This window comes from Polypterus senegalus, chromosome 2 (genome assembly GCF_016835505.1).
Source record: "Polypterus senegalus isolate Bchr_013 chromosome 2, ASM1683550v1, whole genome shotgun sequence".
Lineage (NCBI taxonomy): Eukaryota > Metazoa > Chordata > Cladistia > Polypteriformes > Polypteridae > Polypterus > Polypterus senegalus.
Window position 1 is genome coordinate 163,724,237 of NC_053155.1, and position 25,905 is coordinate 163,750,141.

Genomic DNA, 25,905 nt, shown 5'->3' on the forward strand with positions numbered 1-25,905 from the left:
CCATTGAAAATAAAGTAGAAATAATAAAAGGTCCGAGGGAAGTGAAGTGCCATCATTTATTGGCATAGCACTTGGTTACAGTCGGTCAACTATAGCATTGATTAAAGTAATGTACCTGTTCTGACTTACATACAAGTTCAAATTAAGTACAAACCTACAGTCCCTCTCTCGTACGTAACCCTGGGACATGTATAGAAAGACGCTATGTAGTGCCTGATGCAGAGGCAAGTGTAAAAAACCACACAAGCTTTATTAGTTCTTCAGCCAAGCGGCACGTCTTCCCCACAGTCCCAAAAGCACTTCAACAGCACAAAGCAACAACTCTCCACCTTCTACCACCACTCCTCGGGCAATCTCGTCCTCTTCCTCCCGATTCTGTCCCTTGAGTGGTGGAGGCTGGCCCGTTTTATAGCCCACCCGGAAGTGTTCCAGGTGTTCGACCACCTGGCCCCAATTGCACCTCCGGGTGGGGCTGATGACCCATCGAGCTGGGTTCTCGAGACTCGACAGCACCCCCAAGCAGCCATCCCAGCTCCCAACCAGGCTGTGAAAGACTCCACCTTCCATGCAGCCAGGTGGGAGGCTGGTGAATCCTCGTCGGCACGGGAAGCTGCCACCAAGCGTCCCGGGGGAGGTATTCAGCTGTCCAAAGTTGCTCCCGCGGAACATGCATAGCAGGGGCTTCCCGGTCGGGCATGGAACCCAGCTGTCCATCACAAAAATCTCTCCCTCCCTCTCTCTCTCTCTCTCTCATCCGAGGCCAGGTCATGGGGGCAGGATATTGAGCAGCGAGTCCCAGACTTCCCTCTCCCCGGCCACTTCTTCTAGCCCTTCCAGGAGAATCCCAAGGTGTTCCCAGGCCAGCCAGGAGACGTAGTCCCTTCAGCGTGTCCTTGGTCTTTCCCTGGGCCTCCTTTCGGACATGCCTGGAACACCTCACAAGGGAGGCATCCAGGAGGCATCCTGATCAGATTCCCGAGCCTCCTCATCTGACTTCTCTCGATGCGGAGGAGCAGCATCTCTACTCTGAACACCTCTCAGATGACTGAGTTTCTCACCCTATCTTTAAGGGAAAGCCCAGACAACCTGTGGAGGAAACTCATTTCAGCCGCTTGTATTTGCAATCTTGTTCTTTCGGTCACTACCCATAGCTCATGACCATAGGTGAGGGTAGGAATGTAGATCGACTTGTGAATTGAGAGCTTTGCTTTATGGCACTGCTCCTTTTTCACCATGACAGACCGATGCAGAGCCCGTATCACTGCGGATGCCGCACAGATCCACCTGTCGATCTCGCGCTCTATTCTTCCCTCACTCGTGAACAAGACCCCGAGATACTTGAACTCCTCCACTTGGGGCAGGATCTCTCCCCCAACCCTGAGAGGGCACTTCACCCTTTTCTGGCTGAGGACCATAGTCTCCGATTTGGAGGTGCAGATTCCGATCCCAGCCGCTTCACACTCGGCTGCGAACCGATTCAGCATAAGCTGAAGATCACGGCCTGATGAAGCAAACAGGACAACATCATCTGCAAAAAGCAGTGACCCAATCCTGAGTCCACCACACCAGACCACCTCAACACCCTGGTTGTGCCTAGAAATTCTGTCTATAAAAGTTATGAACAGAATCGGTGACAAAGGGCAGCCCTGGCTGAGTCCAACTCTCACTGGAAATGGGCTCGACTTACTGCTGGCAATGCGGACCAAGCTCTGACACCGGTTGTACAGGGGTCCTGTACCCCATACTCCTGGAGCACGCCCCACAGGATTCCCTGAGGGACATAGTCGAACACCTTTTCGAAGTCCCCAAAACACATGTAGACTGGTTGGGCAAACTCCCATGCACCCTCCAGGATTCTGCTAAGGGTGTAGAGCTGGTCCACTGTCTCGCGGCCAGGACGAAAACCACACTGTTCCTCCTGAATCTGAGGTTCGACTATCCGACGGACCCTCCTCTCCAGAACCCCCGAATAGACTTTTCCAGGGAGGCTGAGGAGTGTGATCCCTCTATAGTTGGAACACACCCTCCAGTCCCCCTTTTTAAAGAGGGGAACCACCACCTTGGTCTGCCAATCCAGAGGCACTGTCCCCGATGTCCATGCGATGTTGAAGAGACTTGTCAACCAACACAGTCCTACAACTTCCACTGCCTTGAGGAACTCCTGACGTATCTTATCCACCCCCGGGGCCCTGCCACCAAGGAGTTTTTTGACCACCTCAGTGACCTGAGCCCCAGAGATAGTGGAGCCCACCTAAAAGTCCCCAGGCTCTGCTTCCTCATTGGAAGGCATGTTAGTGGGATTGAGGAAGTCTTCGAAGTACTCCCCACGCCAAACCCCCACCGACCCACAATTTCCCGAGTCGAGGTCAGCTGCGCACCATCCCCACCATTTACAGTGTTGACACTGCACTGCTTTCCCCCTCCTGAGATGCTAGACAGTGGACCAGAATCTCCTCGAAGCCATCTGAAAGTCATTCTTCATGGCCTGCCCAAACTCTTCCCATGCCCGAGTTTTTGCCTCAGCAATTACCGAAGCCGCATTCCGATTGGCCTATCGGTACCTATTAGCTGCCTCCAGAATTCCACAGGACAAAAGGGTCCGGTTGGACTCCTCCTTCAGCTTGACGGCATTCCTCACCACCGGTGTTCTCCAACGGGTTCAGGAATTGCCACCATGACAGGCACCGACCACCTTACAGCCACAGCTCTGGTCAGCCGCCTCAACAATAGAGGCACGGAACATGGCCCATTCGGACTTCATGTCCCCCACCTCCCTTGGGACGTTGTTGAAGTTCTGCCGGAGGTGGGAGTCGAAGCTGCTTCTTACAGGGGACTCTGCCAAACGTTCCCAGCAGATCCTCACAACATGTTTGAGCCTACCAGGCCTAACCAACATCATCTCCCACCATCGAAGCCAACTCTCCACCAGGTGGTGATCATTTGACAGCTCTGCCCCTCTCTTTACCCGAGTGTCCAAGCATGTGGCCGCAAGGCCGACGACATAACCACAAAGTCGATCATCGAACTGAGGCCTAGGGTGTCCTGGTGCTAAGTACACATATGAACACCCCTATGCTTGAACATGGTGTTCGTTATGAACAATCCGTGACGAGCACAGAAGTCCAATAACAAAACACCGCTCGGGTTCAGATCGGTTTGTTCATCCCAATCACACCCTTCCAGGTCTCACTGTCTTTGCCCACGTGAGCATTGAAGTTTCCCAGCAGTACGAGGGAGTCCCCAGAAGGTATGCCCTTTAGCATCCCCTCCAATGACTCAATAAAGGGTCAGTACTGAAAACTGCTGTTCACCGCATACGCACAAACAGTCAGGACTCACCCCCCCTCCCCCTCACCCAAAGGCGGAGGGAGGCTACCCTCTCGTCCACTGGGGTAAACCCCAATGTACAGGCTCCAATTTGGGGGGAAATAAGTATGCCCACACCCACTCGGCACCTCTCATCGGTGGCAACTCCAGAGTGGTAGAGAGTCCAGCCCAAGCTCGAAGAGATTGGTTCCAGAGTCCAAGCTGTGCGTTGAGGTGAACCCAACTATATCTAGCCGGAACCTCTCAACCTTGCGCACTAGCTCAGGCTCCTTCCCCTTCATAGAGGTGACATTCCGTGTCCCAAGAGCCAGCTTCTGTAACCGAGGATCGGACCGCCAAGGTCCCCGCCTTCGGCTACCACCCAACTCGCACTGCACCCGACGACCTTGGCCCCTCCCATAGGTGGTGAGCCCATGAGAAGGGGGACCCACTTTGCCTCTTTGGGCTATGAACGGCCAGGCCCATGGGTGCAGCCCCGGCCACCAGGCACTCGCTATTGAGCCCAACCTCCAGGCCTCTGCAGAGGGGGGCACCGGTGACCTGCATCCGGGCAAGGAAAAATGCCATCCAAATAAGTAATCCCAGTAATCCCTCCTCGATAGGTGAAAATCCGCGAAGTAGAAACCATATGTTTGTATGGTTATTTTTATATATTTTAAGCCCTTATAAACTCTCCCACATTGTTAACATTATTAGAGCCCTCTATACATGAAATAACACCCTTTAGTCAAAAGTTTAAACTGTGCTCCATAACAAGACAGAGATGACAGTTCTTTCTCACAATTAAAAGAATGCAAACATATCTTCTCTTCAAACGAGCGCCGTCAGGAGCAGAGAATGTCAGAGAGAGCGAGCATGACAGAAAAACAAATAATCAAAAAATCAATACGTGCTGTTGGGCTTTTAAGTATGAGCACTGCGATAAAGCAGCCGCAAAGAAGGGAGCAATGTGAAGGTAATCTTTCAGCTTTTTTTTTTTTTTTTTTTAGAGTAGCCTCCGTATCTTCTAAACAAACATCCTCTGTACAAACAGCCCCTCTGCTCACAACCCTTCCGTCAGGAGCAGAGAATGTCGGAGAAAGAGAGCGCGCGAGATTAAAGCAAACAATCAAAAAATCAATAGGTGCTTTTGGGCCACCGCAATAAAGCGGCATTTCTTAGAGGAGCGTCCATATCCTCTAGGCAAACGGCCTCTGTGCAAACAGCCCCTCTGCTCACACCCCCTCCGTCAGGCGCAGAGAATGTCAGAGAAAGACCGAGAAAAGCAAACAATCCGCTCGGGAAGCACATTGTATATCATTGAGGAGTTTTAGTTAATATGTAATACATGCTCTGATTGGGTAGCTTTTAAGCCATCCGCCAATAGCGTCCCTTGTATGAAATCAACTGGGCAAACAAACTGAGGAAGCATGTACTTTAAATTAAAAGATCCACTGTCCGCAGAAATCCACGAACCAGCGAAAAATCCGTGATATATATTTAGATATGCTTACATTTAAAATCCGCGATGAAGTGAAAATATATATATTTTATTTATTTATTTTTCAACTATTTAAATTTACACGTTCCAGTAACAAGATTAGCAACTGTGATTATCATACTTGATATACCCCAAAATAGAAGATGTGTAATGCGAAATTGACTTTGATAGCATGTGTTTAATGTACAGTGCATTGCAGGAATAATTTGCATGTCTTCAAAGTTGTTTAAAGCTGTTCCTTTTCATAGTGTTTTGGTATTGAATTATTATTTTTTTTTTTTTAAGTTTGATTAATTTAATTGCAATCATTCCATACAAATCAATCAATTTTTACAAAAAGTAAAATTGAGTTAAGACCAGGTCAACCCCAACCCCTGAGAGAGAGAGACCAAGGCAAACGGCGTAAAATTTAAGGCTTATAAACATACCTAAATTTTAATGTTTGATAAGCCAATAGAGATGAATGCAGAAGACAAAGTAATACGGAAATAATTGCTTCTTCTTTGCTTTTAGAGCTTATTTTAAAATATTACTGATTAGATCCTGCCATGTTTTGAAAAAAGTCTGTACAGATCCTCAGAGTATTTTGATTTTTTCCAATTTCAAATAGTATAACACATTGGTTTCCCACTGATTTTAAAAGAGGAGAGTTTGGTTTCTTCCAGTTTAGCAGAATAAGTCTGCGTGCAAAAAGTGTAGTGAATGCAATCACATTTTGTTTGTCTTTCACCACTTTAAACCCATCTGGAAGAACCCCAAAACACAGCTGTTAATGGTTTAGGAGGGATTGTGAGACCAAGGCTGTCTGAGAGGTAATTAAAAAATTTTTGTCCAGAATAATGTTAATTTGGTGCAGGCCCAGAACATGAGACCCAGTGAGGCTGGGGCTTGGTTGCAACGTTCGCAGGTTGGATCATGCCCTGGAAACCTTTTGGAGAGTTTTAGATGAGACAGATGTGCTCGATATATAATTTTCACTTGTATAATTGTATGCTTTGCGCATATGGAGCTCAAGTGAATTCTCTGCATTGCTACTTTCCACTCCTTTTCTGATATATTAATTGAGAGATCTTTTTCCCAGTGTCCTCTTGGATCTTGAAAGGGAGGGACTATAAAATGATTTTATATATTGCAAAGATGGTGTCTGAGTCCTTGAGATTGAGCAATATATTTTCCAGCATGGATGAGGGTGCAAGATGAGGAAAATCAGGAAGGTTCTGTTTAACAAAGTTCCTAATTTGAAGATAGTGAAAGAAATGTGTAGCTGGAATGTTAAATTTGGAATGTAATTGTTCATAGGATGCAAGGACGTTGTCTATATAAAGATCTCTAAGCTAGTTCATACCAAATTTTTTCCAGATATTAAAAACTGCATATGTTCGTGAGGGTCGAAAGAGGTGGTTCTCTTGCAGAGGTGCCACAGATAAAAGCTTCTCCGTCTTAAAATGCATTCTACATTGGTTCCATATTCTAAGTGAGTGAAGCACAATTGGGTTATTAGTATATTGCCGATTAACTTACGTTTTATTGGGGCATAGAGCAGGGAATATAAAGAGGTACTGCAGGATTTTACTTCTATTGCGGACCAAGCCTGTGTATGTTCATCTATTTGTGTCCAGGTTTTTATCGCTTGTATATTTGCTGCCTAGTAATAAAACGAAGTTGGGTAGAGCCGTCCCGCCTTCTGCCTTTTGTTTTTTGTAGGGTCGCTGTTTGGATGCGTGGATGTTTTGAGTTCCAAATAAATGAGGTTATTGTAGAATCTAATTGCTTAAAAATTATTTATTTATGTATATTGGAATGTTTTGAAATAAAAAAGGACCTTAGGAAGAATATTCATCTTAACAGTGTTAATTCTTCCAGCTAGAGTGAGATGACGGGTTAACCATCTATGCAAGTCTTGCTTCATTTTTTCCATGCAGATAGCAAAATTTTGTGGATAAAGAACTTTATGTTTACTTGTGATGTTTACGCCTAGGTATTTAAACTGTTCTGAAATGATAAAAGGTAGGGTGTCTAATTATTATATGCTTGAGAATTCACTGGAAAGAGTACACTTTTATTCAGATTAATTCAGAGAACAGAGATCTTTTGAAATTCTGTGAGTGCTGTTAAGACTGCAGGCACAGAATTTTGTGGGTCTGATGTATACAGTACCATATCATCTGCATATAGTGAAATTTTCTGTTCCAGTCCTTCTCTGATAATCCCCTTTATCTGATTAGTATTTCGACAATGTATTGCCAGTGGTTCAATGGTGATTGCAAACAGTAGCAGTGACAAGGGGCATCCTTGTCTAGTACCATGTTCTAGTTTAAAGTAGTCTGAACAAATGTTGGTGATACAAACTGACGCGTCTGGATTGGTATACATAAATTTCATCCATGCACAAATGTTCAGGCCAAACCCAAATTTCTCCATGTAGTAAAAAGGTATTTCCATTAAATCATGTCAAATACTTTTTCTGCATCCAATGACAATAATATTTTTGGGGTGTTTTAATGTAATTTACTCACCAACTAAATCAAACAGGCGTTGATGATTTGAAGATAAGTGTCGGCCCCTGATAAATCCAGTTTGATCTTGTGATATTGCCGAGGGGAGCACTTTCTCCATCCTTCTAGCTATGATTTTATAGAGTATTTTAACGTCATTATTCAGAAGTAAAATTGGTCTGTATGATGCACATTGTAATAAGTCCTTATTTTGTTTTGGGAAAAATGGTGATTAGTGCTTGGCAAGAAGTTTGAGGAAGAGTTTTTGTCTCTGGCTTCTGTAAATGTTGCTAATAGGAGGGGAGCTAGCTGAGTGGAGAATTATTTATAAAATTCTGCAGTGTAGCCATCCGCGCCTGCTGCTTTCCCACCTTGAAGTGACTTTATAGCATCTAGTAATTCTGATAACGCCATAGGTTTTTCTAGTTCCTCTGCACTAAAACTGTCTATTTGTGGTATCTGTAAGGTATCCAGAAATGCATTAGATTGTGTATTGTCTTCTTTAAACTTGGTAGTATACAGGAATTTATTATAGAAGTCTCTGAAAGTGTGCATTATGTTTTTGTGGTCGATGATTTTATCTCCGTTCGTGTTGGTGATTACTGGGATTGCGTTGTGCACTTCTTGCTTGTGAATTTGTTGAGCTAAAAGCTTATTCGCTTTCTCTCCATGTTCATAGTAATGATGTCTGGATTTATAAATTAGTTGTTCAGTTTAGTTGTCAAGAGGTTTAGTTCTGAATGCAGAGCCTGCCTTTTCCTATGTAGAGCCTCGCTTGGTAGTCTGGCATATTCTTCATCTATTCTAGTAACTTCGCTTTTTATGTCTGCTACTTCCTTGGTTTCTAATTTATTTCTGTGGGAAAGATATGAGATAATCTGTCCTCTTAAGAAGGGAGTTTCCCAGAGTATTCCATCAGAAATCTGAGGATGTATTTGTCTCTAGGAAGAAACTGATTTGTTTGGATATAATTTCTGTACAATTCTCGTCTGCTATTTGAAGCGGGTTGAGACACCATTTGCGAGGTGAGTGTGTGGGGCATAGTAACTTTAGCTCCAAAATCAGAGGTGCATGGTCAGAAATAACAATAGCATCGTACTTGCAAGATTTAATCATAGGCAAAAAGTTATCTATAAAAAAAAAAAAATCAATCCTTGAGTAGCAATGATGCACTGGTGAGTAGAAAGAATATGTTCTTGAGTTTGGGTTTAAAATCCCCCAGGTGTCTGATAAGTTGTGATTAGTTATAAACTTTGTAATTATCTTTACGGTGTTAGATGCCGTTCCCCCTGTGGTAGAAGTCCTATCTAAGAGTGGATTTAAAACACAATTAAAGTCCCCAGCTATTATAATTTTATGAGTGTTCAGACTGGGAATGGATGCAAATTTTGTATAAATTCCTTATCAACATTAGGTGTATAAACATTTATCAAAATCATTTTACAGTTAGATAAGTTACCCATGACCATCACATATCTCCCTTCAGGATCCAATACTACATCTGATGCTTTAATGGGACTGTTCTATGTATGAGAATTCCCACACCTCTAGTTTTCTTTGTAAAACTAGAATGTAACATTTGACCAGTCCAGTCTTTTTGCAGCCGGAACTGATCCTTGCTTAGTAAGTGGGTCTCCTGTAAAAATACTGTTTTAGCGTTTAGACCTGTTAGGTGAGAGAGTACTTTCTTTCTCTTTAATTCGTGATTCAGGCCTTTAACATTCCAGCTCACAAAGTTAACTGTCCCATCATGGAGACACTGATTCTGAGTTTTTGATGTCATTTTATAGTCTTAACTGGAAGTGAGACAGCTTTAACCTTAATTTCCCATTTCCCCAAGAGTTATTGCCATACAGCCTATTAATATGTTGGTAGTTATAATTATAAAGATTAAAAGGATATATTAGGTATAGATCTAGCCTGCTCTCTTTCTCTTTTGCCTCCCCACGTGAGGCAAGAACCCACTTCACACAGTCCTGGTCCTCTGACATACCCAGAGACAGAGCACGTCCAAAGCAAAACAAGCCCCCACACAGCAGCGTTTTAGGGTTAAAAAATAGAGATACAGTATCTATTACCAATAAAGTCTAAATACTATATGCATAAAATTTAATCATTAACAAACTGTGCACTTAGAATATATATAATCTTTAGCAATCTTAGAGTATTAAGATAATACACCCGGCTAATAATAAACCCGGGAATGGTATTAGAAAGTGGTCCAGAATAAGCATAAGTCTTAGTGCAATAATAGCAATAACAATAAACCAAGGGTATGATGTTGAACAGTCTCGTTTAGGGTAGAGAGAAACTAATTAGATAATTAAAGAAAAAAAGAAAAAGTAATTAAGCACAATAAAACATAAACAGATAGTGCCTGAGTAATAATGAGCGATAATGAGAATATATAATGATAAAACCTGTATTTTTATACAAATAGATCAGACAGTAGATTATTTATCCTTGCCATATTAACGGCCATGACTCACTATTATGTATCAAAATAGTCCCGGGATCAGCTTTCTTAATTCCTTTTCTGCTTCTTCCTTGCTAACGAAGACATAGAATTGACCCTGCAATTCCACTTTCAGTTTGGCAGGATACAAGAGGCTGTATTTGATATTGGCTTTCCGTAACCACTGTTTAATGTTGTAGAAGGCTGCGCATTTAGTAGCTGTTGCTGGAGAGAAATCAGGGAAAATACGAATGTGGTTATTTTCATATGTAATCTCATGCTTGTGTCTGATGATTGCCATCACTCGTAGCTTAAATGATAATCTTTCAAAGCGAATAATAAAAGATCTAGGTCTAATGGTATTTGATGCGTGTACGTGATAAGCCGCTGCTGTCTTGGAATCTGCTTTAAAGTCCTCTCTGAATGTTCATCTGCGAATTTCACAGGGTTTGGACTTTCTCGATTCTGACATTATTCCTTCTGTTTCCATCTTCCAAAACATCCAGTCTGTCTCAGAGTTTTTTGCATTTGGAGCTGACATTTGCTGCTTTTTCTTCAGCGCTGGCAGCTACATTTTCAGCTGTTTCAATCCGTCATGAATATCTCCTTGACATCCTCCAGTTGATCAGCAAGCGTGCTCAGTTTAACCATGGTTTTCTGAATGTGCTCTTCAATTTTACCCAGCATGTCTTTAAAGACTTTATCTTGCTGTCACAGCTCGTGTTGCAGCTTCTCATTTGCCTTTGGCCTTGCCTTCTCATTTACCTTCTCGCTTTTCTTTATCTCTTGCATGAGCTCAGCGAACATCACCTTCAGTTCAGACAGATCAATTTTGCTTTCTTGCACCGTAGGTAAAGTGCCCGTCTCTATTGTAGCCAGTGTCCCCGATGTTCCCGGCTCGCGTGGTATAATTGAAACCGCGGATTGCAAGGCCTTTTCCAGTTTCAGGTGATCTTTTCCAATTGGCGAGTTATCGAGACCTGCTTCACTCAAGCTTGTACATTCGTTCTCCATTTCCCTCTCAGCTGGCGACGATGTAGCGGACCATGGTTCCGAGGAGTCTGGGCTTTCGCCCATCTGATCCAGGTCAGTCTCTGAAAGGCCGTATCTTGAACTACGGCTTGCTGATCTTAGCTTGGGTGCAGCTTTAGTTTTCGGTTCTTTCGGTCCCCCTTTCTTGATGGCCATGTTTAATATATGCTTACATATACTGTAGCAGTGCCCCTCGGGTTGGATAAATACAGGATATCTCAAGATAATAAGCAGTTAATATGAAAAATAACGCTGCTGCTAGCGGAGCTCCACTTCAGACGTCCATCTCTCGCAACGGACGTTTTTGTTTTTTTTTTTTTAATGTGTTTTTCGGATGGAGATTTTAATTTAATGGATAACATGCTGACCAGAATGCTGTTGTTTGTTTTCATTCAATTTTTTTTTCCCCATTTACAGCACCTAATGAGAAAATGAAAGAGGTTTTAAGAAAGACAGTGGAAGAAACAAAATCTTTAATTTCCAAAGTAAGTATTTTTAAAAATTAAGTTTTTAAAGTCTATTTTAATGTAATACTTACATTAAATGTTACATAATCTCTTTTCACATTAAAATGGCTAGTTATTAAAATACTGTCCCTTAATCTTTAATACCTTCAGCCACTTCTGGCAAACAGATACTCTAATGCATTTTTCTTATATACAGAATGTGTTTTAATAATGTTCATAAATTAGATGAAGTATACATGTAGATTAATGCAAATCAATGTAATTGGCAAGATTCCAGATGAGTCTTCTGCTAACTATACTTGTCACTGAATAATCACCCATTTCACCAAGTCAAATTAACTAGTTCTAGCATTGGAAATTCTTTGAGCTACTGGTTGATATCATATGTTTTTGGTTTTAAAATAATTTATGAACTTGACTAAATTTAAGTAGACTTCTTTAGGATGGCTTTAACCAGCCATAAACCAATCACCAGGACCAGATTATATTTACCCTCAAGTTGTTAAGAAGGCTAACGAGTACACATATAAACCCTTGACACACATTTTTAGGAAGTCCTGGAGAGATTTCAAAGGACTGTAAAATGGCAAATATCTCATTTATATATAAAGTGTGACAAGGCAGGTATAAGCAACTATAGGCTAGTAAGCTTAATTAAGGATAAGATTGAGCAACACTTGGTAAGGACAGGAGTTATTAGGAATGATCAGCATGGGTTGTGTTTTACTAACATGCTGGAATTCTATGAGGAGGCAGCAAAAGGACATGATCAAAGTGGATCATATGATATTTTTCTTGACTTTCAGAAAGGATTTCATAAGGTGCCACATGAGAGGTTGGGCGTCAAACTAAAAAGTGGGAGTTCAAGGTGATGTTGGATGGGTGCAGAATTGGATCAGACACAGGAAGAAGAGTGTGATGGTGCGAGGAACCTCATCAGAATTGGATGATGTTAAGAGTGGTGTTCCACAGGGGTCAGTGCTAGGGCTGCTGCTATTTTTAATATATAAATGATTTAAATAGTAATATAAGTAACAAGCTGGTTACGTTTGCAGATGATGCCAAGATAGGTGGATTAGCAGATAATTTGGAATCTGTTATATCATTACAGAAAGACTTGGATAGCATACAGGCTTGGGTAGATTTGCGGCAGATGAAATTTGTAAATGTAAATTATTACACACAGAAAGTAAAAATGGTAGGTTTGAATACATAATTGGCGGTCAGAAAATCGAGAGTACACCTTATGAGAAGGATTTAGGTGTCAAAGTGGACTCTAAGCTATCGACTTCCTCATAATGTTCAGGAACCATGAAGAAGGCAAACGGAGTGTCAGGTTATGTAGCATGATGTGTGAAGTAAAAGTCCAAGGAGGTTAGGCTCAAGCTTTTAATGCATTGGTGAAGCCTCATCTGGAGTACTGTGTGCAGTTTTGGTCTCCAGGCTACAAAAAGGACATAGCAGCACTAGAAAATGTCCAGAGAAGAGCAATTGAGCTGATTCCAGGACTACAGGGGTTGAAAGGTTAAGCCTATACAGTTTATGCAAAACAAGATTAAGAGGTGACATGATTGAAATGTTTAAAAGTATGAAGGGAATTAGTACAGTGGATCAAGACTGTTAATTTTAAAATGAGTTAATCAAGAACACGGGGACATAGTTGGAAACTTAAGGGTAAATTTCGCACAAACATTAAGTTTTTCTTTACATACAGAACAAGCTAAGCTACCAAGTAGTGAGGTAGACATAAGTTTAGGGACTTTCAAAACTCGACTTGATGTTTTTTTTTTTTTGGAATAAATGAGTGGATAGGACTGGAGAACTTTGTTGGGCTGAATGGCCTGTTCTTGTCTAGACTGTTCTAAAGATTGTGGTAAAAACACACTAGTAAGGTCTCATCTGGACTACCATGTACAGTTTTGGTCTCCTTGGCTACATAAAGGACATAACCACTAGAAAATGCTCAGAGAATAGTGACTAGGCTCACTCCAGAGCTACAGGTGATGAATTATGAGAAATGATTAAAACAACTGAGCTTTCAGCAAAAATAAATTTAAGAATGGCCAATGTTCTAAACATGTTTTACTTTATTATGTTTGTAATTTGCTTTGAAAAAATATCTTGGTTTTCTTAGCATCACGTGAATTTGTAGGTTATTTGCACAGGTGAATTTACATGATGTTGTTTTTGGGTTTGTACCCATAATCTGAATCAATCAGTGTTTACAGCATTATATTAAAAAATGTGTATGACTCTGAGATTCCATTTGTGGGTTGGTGTGAAAGCAGTGAAGTATTGGTGTATTTAGGGCCCTGCACTGAGATGTTGAAGGTCATGATATGTGATAACTTATGGTAGCCTAAATCTTCAGTTATGTTCTCCGTGTTCTTACGCCTTCAGTCATTTTAATAAGACTCTTAAATGTGGCATCTTGCATAGATGCTCAAAATAAATGACTTGCACAACTTGTCATAAATGAAAGAACCACAATTTTTTTTTTTCTCTGTATCGGAAAATTCTCAAGGAAAATATCTGGTAATTAGTGCATAAAGCTAAAACCTTATCCAAATTGTATTCAGTCAGAAGCAAATGGACAGGTACAAGTGAATGGGACTGAGTGTTAGAAGCAGCAAACTTAGAACTAATTGAAGCCGGCAGTTAAAGTGTCATTGTGCGTGTTTGGCAGTAAACCAGCTGAAGATCCTGGCAAGAGTACAATTTTTGAAGTCACCGCGGACACAAATATAATGACGAACTCTGCAGTAAATGTTAGTGTGATCTGTTGTCTGTCTATTGAGGGCACATTGTAACATTGTATTCTGTAATATGCACACCTTAAGTTTTCCCACTAACAGTACAGATAGTTTCACTTGCCTAATGTGTTTAATTTAGAGTTGTCAGAAAAAAATATATGCTTTGGAGGACCACTTTAAGAACTTGATCACTATGAGGCAAACTAAAAATTGGATTAGCTTAGTTAGTTTTGGCTTTAGTCTGTCCAGGCCCCACAGTATTCTGCACAAAGTCAAAATCGGCAGAATCAGTTTGGCTGCAGGGTGAGCGGGTAGCAGTGATATGGGATGGAAGTCATCAAAATGTTGTCCCTTAGCTCCCACGTCACCAATTTGTATCCGGAACCAATAGTCGGCTCTCAGAAGCACATCTCTCGAGGCCAAGAACAACAAAGTGCTCATAATTAGTGACTCTATAGTGTGGAATGGTAGATTTTCCAAACTAGAAGCAGTTAAAGTAAAATGCTTTACAAGTTCAGAGGTATTTAATATTGAGGCTAAATTGCACTTCCTGTCCAATGAAGTATCCACCTAATTACAACATGTCAGCATTAATTTATACTGCTTTGCAGCAATCTGAGGTGTTAAAGAGGAACTTTGTCATTATGTAGCAAGGTAAAAAGAAAATGCTGAAACCTCATTGTGTCTAGTCCCTTACCAAGATTATTTGTGATCTTAAATTGCCAGCTGTTTATCTTCACACTCTTTTATTGGGAGGCATTTAATAAATCTTTAATCTTGAAACAAAATTTACATCAACTAAAAACCAGTGGATAAATTACATAATTAGACCAAGAGTTAAAATCAGTTTCACCCACCAGGGCTACCATGATTAGTAACTTAATTCAAATTAAAATATGTCATACTTGCTGGAAACATCTTTGTTTATTAAAATGCTGTTTGCTAAATATAGCTGCTTTGGTATATGATATGATAATTAGTTCAACAGAACACTATTGTGACAAAATTAATTATTGCTTTGTTTTTATAATTGCTATTATTGATTTCAATTAGCAGCACGACAGTAAAATATATACTTTGTCTTTGCAGCTACATGTACATGTACTGTATTCTACATACATACAATAAGTAGAACTTTAGTTTTGCATGGAACCAATTAAAAATGTGGCAATTTAAATTTTTTAAAAGTTTGTTACTTGAGAAACTCAATTTAGTATTTAATAATTGTTCAATTTTACAATAAAGATACAGCATATTTACTAAAAATATGTAATAAATTATATACAAATAATTATGAAATAATAATAAAAGAATTCCTTTTTTCCAAGACACTCATAAATGTAAAGTGTGGAAAATTGTTAAATATGGAATTTTAAATTAGGGTTCTGCTATATTAAGATAAGAAATTTTGCATGTGTACATAAAAATTTTAAAGTACATAGTTGTACCTGCGCTTTCCCCAAATTACCAAAGTTCAGCAGCTTCAACTCAAAAAATGGGATTCAACAAAAGCCTGACACGCAGAAATGATTCCACAGACAAAATATCTTTGTTTTTAAAAGTTTAGGTAAGTTTCAAAGTAAAATAGTTCACACAAAAAAGGGATATTTAAAATAGCAAAAAGGGAAAAATTTATGTTAAGAAAAGTTCAATTCTAAGCTTAATCTTGTTACATCTGAAATCATTATTTACTTAACATTTCTGAACCATTTCTAAACGTTCAGAAAACTGTATGCTTATCCCATTTCTAACTTGAAAATGGGTCTTTCAAGTCCCTCTTTACTGGAACTTGTTCTTACTACAAACAACTAAGCTTTTTATCACACTCTTTCTCAGTTATAGTAAGAAGGTGCTATCTCTTGGTAACTTTATAGGGGTAAAAGACTGTACCATAAGTTATGATTATGAAAGAAATGTATATTCTATTCAAATTAAGCAAACATTAATATGAGTTTAACTCAAAACTTTAACTTTCTAAGATTGACTCTTACAATAGTAAAATCCTAAATAGCAGTAATGCAAGATTAAAAAGTAAATATGAAAACAATCTGATAGTTCTATTACACAGGTTTTAATATACAGTCAAATGAAAAGGTTTGAGAACCCCTCTCAGCCTGCATAATAATTTACTCTACTTTTAACAAAGATTAAACAGTGGTATGTGTTTCCTAGGAACATCTGAGTACTGGGGTGTTTTCCAAACAAAGATTTTTAGAGAAGCAGTATTTAGTTGTATTAAGCTGTAATTAAATCAAATGTGAAAAACTGGCTGTGCAAAAATTTGGGTGCCCTTGTAATTTTGCTGATTTGAGTGCGTGTAACTGCTCAATACTGATTACTTGCAACACCAAATTGGTTGGATTAGCTCATTAAGCCTTGAACTTAGACAGGTGTGTTTAATCATGAGAAAAGGTATTTAAGGTTAACAATTGCAAGTTATGCTTCTCTTTGAGTCTCATCTGAAGAGTGACAGCATGGGATCCTCAAATCAACTCTCAAAACATCTGAAAACAAAGATGGTTCTGTATCATGGTTTAGGGGAAGGCTACAAAAAGCTGTCTCAGAAGTTTAAACTGTTAGTTTCAACTGTAAGGAATGTAATCAGGAAAAGGAAGGCCACAGGCACAGTTGCTGTTAAACCCAGGTCTGTTAGGCCAAGAAAAATACAGGAGCGGCATATGCATAGGATTGTGAGAATTACAGACAACCCACAGATTACTTCCAGAGACCTGCAAGAACATGTTGCTGCAGATGTATCTGTACATCATTGTACAATTCAGCACAGTTTGCAGGAAACATCTGTATGGCAGGGTGATGAGAAAGAAGCCCTTCCTGCACTCGCACCACAAATTGAGTCGCTTGTTGTATGCAAATGCTCATTTAGACCAGCCAGATTCATTTTGGAACAAATTAGCTTTGGACTTGTGAGACAAAAATTGAGTTATTTGGTACTAACAAAAGGCACTTTACACGGTGAAAAAAGAACACCGCATTCCAAGAAAACACCTGCTACCTACTGTCAAATTTGGTGGAGGTTCCATCATATTGTGGGGCTGTGTGGCTAGTTCAGAGACTGGGGCCCTTGTTAAAGTCGAGGGTCGGATGAATTCAACCCAATATCAAGAAATTCTTCAGGATGTTCAAGTATCAGTAATAAAGTTGAAGTTACGCAGGGGTTGGATATTCCAACAAGACAATGACCCAAAACATTGTACTTCTCCCTCTACATGAATGCCTTTATAGATTTCGAACTATGTTCTGGAATGGCCGTCACAGTCCCCTGACTTGAATATTATCGAAAATCTATAGGATGATTTGAAGCAGGCTGTCCATGCTCGGCAGCCATCAAATTTAACTGAATTGGAGAGATTTTGTATGGAAGAATGGTCAAAAATACCTCCATCCACAATCCAGACTTCCTCAAAGGCTATAGGAGGCATCTAGAGGCTGTTATATTTGCAAAAGGAGGCTCAACTAAGTATTGATGTAATATCTCTGTTGGGGTGCCCAAACTCAAGATGTATTTATATGGTAATACATTGTTACATGCTACTGCCAAAGGTCTGGTCCAGACTACCTTGAGTAGTTGTTTTCCCGTTATTGAGGAAAGTATTGTAACAAAAAGCATACTCATTTGAAGCATCAGCTTTTTTTTTTTTTATCGTCGGAAGTATTTAGGGGACACATTTCCTTGAAACATTAAATCCCCTTTTATCAGATACACAGATTCTTTTTCTGTATACTACAATTACATGTTACACCTCTGTCACTACTCCTGTTTAGCTATTCATACACTTGCTAACCTTTAGGCATATGTGGTTCACAGTTGCAATGCGCTTGCATCCAAAACTGCAATCTACCATCTTTAGACTTCAGCCAGGTGTGACTGTCACTGCAGCTTATTTTGAACAGCATTGGTTGAGTTTGCTGAGAAGAGAAGTTCTTTTCCTGGCTGTTAGTGGAACAAATACAGTAGGACAGTATGTCCTAGCAGGAAAGCATGCTTAAGCTATAAATATTATAGCTAATGCCATAAACAAAATACACAATACAGATGTGTATTTTCTTAACCATCTGTGATTTTCTTTTTCTTTCTCTCACTCACTATCTAGTTAATTATGTGACTTTTTTTTTTTGTCTTATTACTTAGGCTCATAAAACTTGACTCTCATCCCCCAAGCATTCTTCCTGAAGAGAGAAGAAATACTCATTCTTAAAGTCATCCTGTCCCTCTTTCTTCCTGGGTGAAAGCAATTAAAACATGAAGTTTCCCTGTCTCCGATACTCTGTTTCAATTTAGAGTTAATTAAAAGCAGTGCAACTTTGAAAAAATAATTGTGGGAGGGGATGACACATCTGTTGCTCATAATACTAAATCCACTCTTCTGACATCACAGAATATCAAAACAAACATGGTGTTTAAGCTTGACACTTCTAAACCATTGTTCTATGTGGAAGCTTCATTCAGAGGTGTCACTTTAAAACCAAGTCCAAAGCCATAGTGTGCATTTACTGATATCACTTCAAAATGCAGTGTGCTTGTTGTTGTAATTTATTAGAAAACAAATTAAAGTTGGTAGCTAGACAAAAATGGCAAATGGGTAAACAACAAAAGCAAGTGAAGTATTTAAAGGTATATCAAAAATGCAGATATTTTTAAATGTCTTATAAATGTAAAAATCATATTGTCACATCTGTGCTTTTCTAAATGCAGAATAAGAGAAGAGAAAAAAACAGAAAATGAAATGAAATCAGTTAAAATAAAAAAAAAATAAAAAAAGTTGTAACTCAAATCTGCAACCACAGTAGATCCCCTGGACTGAGTAAACCACTGACATACAGTATATGCTAACTTTCTACAAAACTGTTTATTTCTTAAAATGTATAGTTTAAACTTCACTCACTTATGAAAGACATAATACATACAATTATGACAATGCTAGATATTACAAATGCACGACAACCAAAGGACGTTAATAATGTTTCTGAAAACAAGAATACTTTGTGGAGTCCTTAACTCAGTTAATTTCTCCTTTGCATATTTTAATTTCTAAACATTTTTTTAATCCTCATTACAATTCCTTACCAATATTAGGAATAGTTACGTTAAGCTATTGTTCCATAGTTGTACTTTGCAACAAGTCAGTTGTGTCACGTAAACCAACACTTATTTCAGATACGTTTCAGTTTGGTATAACGTAAAGGCAGTTTAACTTTGAAAAAATAATTGTCAGAGGGGATGAAACATCATTGCCCTGGATGTTGATAAGAGCTTTGTGTTTTGATAAATACAATGAGATGGCTTGTTTTATCTAAATTTGCTTTCATTAGTCTGCTGGATATGGCCCTGCATTATTGATTAAAGAGGTAATTAATAGTTATCTGTGCTACTGACCTAACATCACTGAGACTGACCGTTTCATAAAAGTGTGCTTGTGGTGCTTCAACAGTTTGCATAGTATGCTTTTTTGATCAACATCATTGCTTGTTAAAACAAATTCAAAATTAAAACGTATAAATAGTGTCAGGTCAATGTTACCAATCTTTCTGGAGGCTGCTACAAACATGAGAAAGAAATGTACACCTTTTAAAAGATATTGGTGGTGTTATAGCTCCTAAAGTTTTCAGCATGGTCGCCTGTACTTATCCATATAATGTAAGTGCCTCCAGTTGAGAAATGCACTCACTCTTTGTGAAGTAGATGTGTCTGTGCTTGATTACAACACTCATTTGTTGATTGCAACACTTGTTGTTTAGAGCAGTCTGTAACTAGGAAACCTTGATTCCTGACACAGTGGGAGTACTAAATGGAATGCAGTAATTGCAATTCGTATATTAAGGCAACAATGGTTATGATTGTAATTCATATAGAAATTCATTGTGCAAAAATAAATTCAAAATCTAATGTGTGTCATCTCACTGAAACCTGGCTTAGTAAATCTGACACTATTCTTTTAGTTTAGGCAGCACCAAATGTTTATAAATTCCATCATAAATCAATAAATACTGGTTGAGAAGGCAACCTTGGGATAATTCTGTGTAATGTACAGCAGACTGCTTCAGAACATTTTGGTGAATATGTCTCATTGAGGCACTTATGTTAGGATATTATAACAGACTCCAGCACAGTCGTAGGACTGGTGTATAGACATTGACATGGAAACTGGCAAAAAAATTTTTTTTTTCTTTTGTTAAACTCACTAGGCTTGTGACAGATTGTGAATGTACCAACTCCTCATCCATAATCACACATTCGATGTAATTATAACTTAGAGTTGAGATTCAAAATTTCAGTGTTACTCACTTAAATGAAGGTATCTTTAATCACTACTTGATTACATTTGATTTGTTTTGCCTTACAAATAGAATCACAGATTAAAATAAGCATAGTGGCACAAGAATGCAGGTGGTATGTTCAAAGAGTTTAAAAAAGCAGCATAATTAATACACAATGTCAGATTTCAATTTTATATTTGTAATTTTAAGTAGATGTCATTGTTTGATTTTTTTGATTTATCAATAATTTCACCTCACCCCACAGCTTGTAGTTGGCAGTTGAATAAAATTTTGGGATATTTCAGTCACATGGCTGAAAAACTGCCTTAACCTATTAGTAATGATCGAATAAATCCTATAATCCTTCTGCTTAATGCATTTAGTACTGGAATAGATCCAGATAATTTTTTTTTAATTCTTGGTTAATTGTCAACTTTAAACTGGCCCAGTGTGAGTGAGAATATGTGGCTGCTAGGTTAGGCATTAGCTGTATTTGTCTCTCTATTTGTCCTACCTCATTGTCCTTAAAATGTAAAGAATATTGGCACTAAGGTCATGTAGTTAACAGGACAAAGGGACAGATATGAGAGGCAGACAAAGAGATGTAGTTGATGCAAAAGTGACTTTTATTGTGCAACCTAATATATCTTAAATATTATATATATATATATATATATATATATATATATATATATATATATATATATATATATATATATATACACACACTGATCGCAAAAATTAAAGGAACACTGTAAAGAAACACATTAGATACATCAGATCTCAATATGAAGTTGGATATCTATACAAATAACGACAGGGCAATCAATGTCTTAGGAACAAAAGGATGCCAAGTCTTTTAATGGAAATAAAAGTTTTCTGCCTACAGAGGGCTCAATTGTGTAGACACCCTAAAATCAGAGTGAAATGAAGATGTGGCAGGCTAGTCCATTTTTTCAAAAACTTAATTTCTGCTACTCAAAATGCTTTTCAGTATCTTGTGTGGCCCCACGAGCTTGTATGCATGCTTGACAACGTCGGGCATGCTCCTAATGAGACGACGGATGGTGTCTTGTGGCATTTCCTCCCAGATCTGTATGAGGGCATCCCTGAGCTGTTGTACAGTCTGAGGAGCAACCTGGCGGCGCCTAATGGACCGAAACATAATGTCCCACAGATGTTCTATTGGGTTTAAGTCAGAGGATCGTGAAGGCCATTCAATTGTTTCAATTCCTTCATCCTCCAGGTACTGCCTGCATACTCTTGCCACATGAGGCCAGGCATTGTCGTGCATTAGGAGGAAACCAGGACCTACTGCACCAGCGTAGGGTCTGACAATGGGTCCAAGGATTTCATCCTGATACCTAATGGCAGTCAAGATGCCGTTGTCTAGCCTGTAGAGATCTGTGAGTCGCTCCATGGATATGCCTCCAAGATCATCACTGACCCACCACCAAACCAGTCATGCTAAACGATGTTACAGGCAGCATAATATTCTCCACGGCTTCTCCTGACCCTTTCACGTCTTTCACATATGCTCAGGGTGAACCTGCTCTCATCTGTGAAAAGCCTAGGACGCCAGTGGTGGACCTGCCAATTCTGGTATTCTATGGCAAATGCCAATTGAGCTCCCCGGTGCTGTGCAGTGAGCACAGGGCTTAGTAGACATTTGGGCCCTCGGGCAACCCTCATGAAGTCTCTTTCTGATTGTTTGGTCAGAGACATTCACACCAGTGGCCTGCTGGAGGTCATTTTGTAGGGCTCTGGCATTGCTCATCCTGTTCCTCCTTGCCCAAAGGAGCAGATACTGGTCCTGCTGATGGGTTATGGACCTTCTATGGCCTTCTCCAGCTCTCCTAGAGTAACTGCTTGTCTCCTAGACTCTCCTCCATGCCCTTGAGACTGTGCAGGGAGACACAGCAAACCTTCTGTCAATGACACATATTGATGTGCCATCCTGGAGAAGTTGGACTACCTGTGCAACCTCTGCAGGGTCCAGGTATCACCTCATGCTACCAGTAGTGACACTGACTGTAGCCAAATGCAAAACTAGTGAAGAAACAGTCAGAAAAGATGAGGAGGGAAAAATGTCAGTGGCCTCCACCTGTTAAACCATTCCTGTTTTGGGGGTCATCTCATTGTTGCCCCTCTAGTGCATCTGTTGTTAATTTCATTAACACCACAGCAGCTGAAACTGATTAACAACCCCCTCTGCTACTTAACTGACCAGATTAATATCCCATAAGTTTCATTGACTTTATTAATTTTTTTTTTTTTATTAATTACAATCCATACATAGCAATCAAGTTTTTACAAAAAAAAGAATTATGTTAAGAACAGATCGATCCCCACCCTGAGAGAGAGAGCAAGCCAAACGTGTAAAATTTAAGGCTTGTAAAATACCTAAATTAATAAATTCTCTGTGCTTTATAAACTTATTTTAAAATATTACTGATTAGATCCTGCCATGTTTTGAAAAAGTCTGTACAGATCCTCTAACTGAGTATTTGATTTTTCCAATTTCAAATAATATAACACATCAGTTTCCCACTGACTTAAAGAGGAGAGTTTGGGTTCTTCCAGTTTATGAGAATAAGTCTGCGTGCCAAGAGTGTAGTAAATTCAATCACAATTTGTTTGTCTTTCTCCACTTTAAGCCCCTCTGGAAGAACCCCAAACACAGCTGTTAATGGGTTAGGAGGGATTGTGAGTCCAAGGCTGTCTGAGAGGTAATTAAAATTTTTGTCCAGAATAATGTTAATTTGGTGCAGGCCCAGAACATGTGACCCAGTGAGGCTGGGGCTTGGTTGCAACGTTCACAGGTTGGATCATGCCCTGGAAACATTTTGGAGAGTTTTAGTGAGACAGATGTGCTCGATATATAATTTTGAGTTGTATAATTGTATGCTTTGCATATGGAGCTTGAGTGAATTCTCTGCATTGCTACTTTCCACTCCTTTTCTGATATATTAATTGAGAGATCTTTTTCCCAGTGTCCTCTTGGATCTTTGAAAGGAAGGGATTGTAAAATGATTTTATATATTGTAGAGATGGAGTCTAACTCCTTGAAATTGAGCAATATTTTTCCAGCGTGGATGAGGGTGCAAGATGAGGAAAATCTGGAAGGTTCTGTTTAACAAAGTTCCTGATTTGAAGATAGTGAAAGAAATTTGTAGCTGGAATGTTAAATTTGGAATGTAATTGTTCATAGGATGCAAAGGCGTTGTCTATATAAAGATCTCTAAGCAAGTTAATTCCAAATTTTTCCAGATATTAAAACTGCATATGTTTGTGAAGGTTGAAAGAGGTGGTTCTCTTGCAGGGTGCCACAGAAGAAGCTTCTCCGTCTTAAAATGCTTTCTACATTGGTTCCAGATTCTAAGTGAGTGGAGCACAATTGGGTTATTAGTGTATTGCCGATAGCGTGTGTTTATTGGAGCGCAGAGCAAGGAATACAAAGAAGTACTGCAGGATTTTACTTCTATTGCGGTCCATGCCTGTGTATGTTCTTCTATTTGTGTCCAGGTTCTTATCGCTGTATATTTGCTGCCCAGTAATAAAACTGGAAGTTAGGTAGAGCCATGCCGCCTTCTGCCTTTTGTCTTTGTAGGGTCGCTCTTTTGATGCGTGGATGTTTTGAATTCCAAATAAATGAGGTTATTGTTGAATCTAATTGCTTAAAGAATGATTTATTAATGTATATTGGTATGTTTTGAAATAAAAAGGAGCTTAGGAAGAATATTCATCTTAACAGTGTTAATTCTTCCAGCTAGTGTGAGATGAAGGGTTGACCATCTATGCAAGTCTTGTTTAATTTTTTCCATGCAGACGACGAAATTTTGTTGATAAAGAGCTTTATGTTTACTTGTGATGTTTACCCCAGGTATTTAAACTGTTCTGCAATGATAAAAGGTAGGGTGTCTAATCTAATATTATATGCTTGAGAATTCACTGGAAAGAGTACACTTTTATTCAGATTAATTCTGAGACCAGAGAGCTTTTGAAATTCTGTGAGTGCTGCTAAGACTGCAGGCACAGAATTTTCTGGGTCCGATATATACAGTACCATGTCATCTGCATATAATGAGATTTTCTGTTCCAGTCCTTCTCTGCTAATCCCCTTTATCTGATCAGTATTTCGACAATGTATTGCCAGTGGTTCAATGGCAATCAAACAGCAGCAGTGACAAGGGCATCCTTGTCTTGTGCCACGTTCTAGTTTAAAGTAGTCTGAGCAAATGTTATTGATGCAAACTGAAGCTTCTGGGTTAGTATACAGTAATTTAATCCATGCACAAATGTTGGGCCAAACCCAAACTTCTCCAATAGTAAAAGGTATTTCCATTCAATCATGTCGAATGCTTTTCTGCATCCAATGATAATAATATTTCTGGGGTGTTTGATTTAGTTGGTGAGTATATTACATTAAACAGGCGTCGAAGATTTGAAGATAAGTGTCGGCCCCTAATAAATCCAGTTTGGTCTTGTGATATTACGAGGGAGCACTTTCTCCATCCTTCTAGCTATGATTTTAGAGAGTATTTTAACGTCGTTATTCAGAAGTGAAATTGGTCTGTATGATGCACATTGTAATAAGTCCTTATTTTGTTTTGGAAAGACAGTGATTAGTGCTTGGCGAAAGGTTTGTGGAAGAGATTGGTTATCTCTGGCTTCTGTAAATGTTGCTAATAGGAGGGGAGCTAGCTGAGAGGAGAATTTCTTGTAAAACTCTGCAGGGTAGCCATCAGGGCCTGCTGCTTTTCCACCTTGGAGTGACTTTATAGCATCTAGTAATTCTGATAATGCAGAGGTTTATCAAGTTCCTCCACACTAAAAGCGTCAATTTGTGGTATCTGTAATGTATCCAGAAATGCATTAGATTGTATATTGTCTTCTTTAAACTCAGTAGTATATAGGGATTTATAGTAGTCTCTAAAGTGTGCATTATATTTTTGTGTTCGATGATTTTATCTCCGTTAGTGTTAGTGATTACGAGATTGCGTTGCACATCTTGCTTGTGAATTTGTTGCTAAAAGCTTATTAGCTTTCTCTCCATGTTCATAATAATGATGTCTGGATTTGTAAATTAGTTGTTCAGTTTCTTTAGTTGTCAAGAGGTTTAATTCTGAATGTAGAGCCTGCCTCCTCTTATGTAGAGTCTCGCTTGGTAGTCTGGCATGTTCTTCATCTATTTTAGTAATTTCGCTTTTTATCTCTGCTACTTTCTTGCTCGGATTTATTTCTGTGGGAAAGATATGAGATAATCTGTCCTCTTAAGAAGGCCTTAAGAGTTTCCCAGAGTATTCCTGCAGAGATCTCAGGGGATGTATTTGTCTCTAGAAAGAATTTGATTTGTTTGGATATAAATTCAGTACAATTCTCGTCAGCTAATAGAAGCGGTTGAGGCCATCTGCGGGGTGAGTGTATGGGGCTTAGTAATTTCAGCTCCAAGATCATAGGTGCATGGTCTGAAATAACAATAGCATCGTATTTACAAGATTTAATCTTAGGCAAGAAGTTATTATCTATAAAGAAGTAATCAATCCTTGAATGTGTACTGGTGAGTAGAAAGAATATGTTCTTGAATTTGGGTTTAAAACCTCCAGGGATCTGATAAGTT

The 25,905-nt window shown here is 39.3% G+C and overlaps 2 protein-coding genes across 2 annotated transcripts in view; one reads left to right on the plus strand and one right to left on the minus strand.

Annotated features, from left to right (window-relative positions):
• LOC120523525 (cilia- and flagella-associated protein 298-like) overlaps nt 1–20,206 on the plus strand; it is a 33,873-nt gene extending 13,667 nt beyond the window's left edge. The window contains exons 4-5 of the mRNA XM_039744921.1: nt 11,207–11,274; nt 18,160–20,206. Coding sequence (XP_039600855.1) covers nt 11,207–11,274; nt 18,160–18,174 — 83 coding nt within the window. The 3' untranslated portion in view covers nt 18,175–20,206. The remainder of the gene's footprint in view (nt 1–11,206; nt 11,275–18,159) is intronic.
• The window catches only part of cfap298 (cilia and flagella associated protein 298), a 103,380-nt gene that overhangs the window by 75,683 nt on the left and 1,792 nt on the right, over nt 1–25,905 (minus strand). The gene's annotated exons all lie outside the window — the stretch shown is intronic.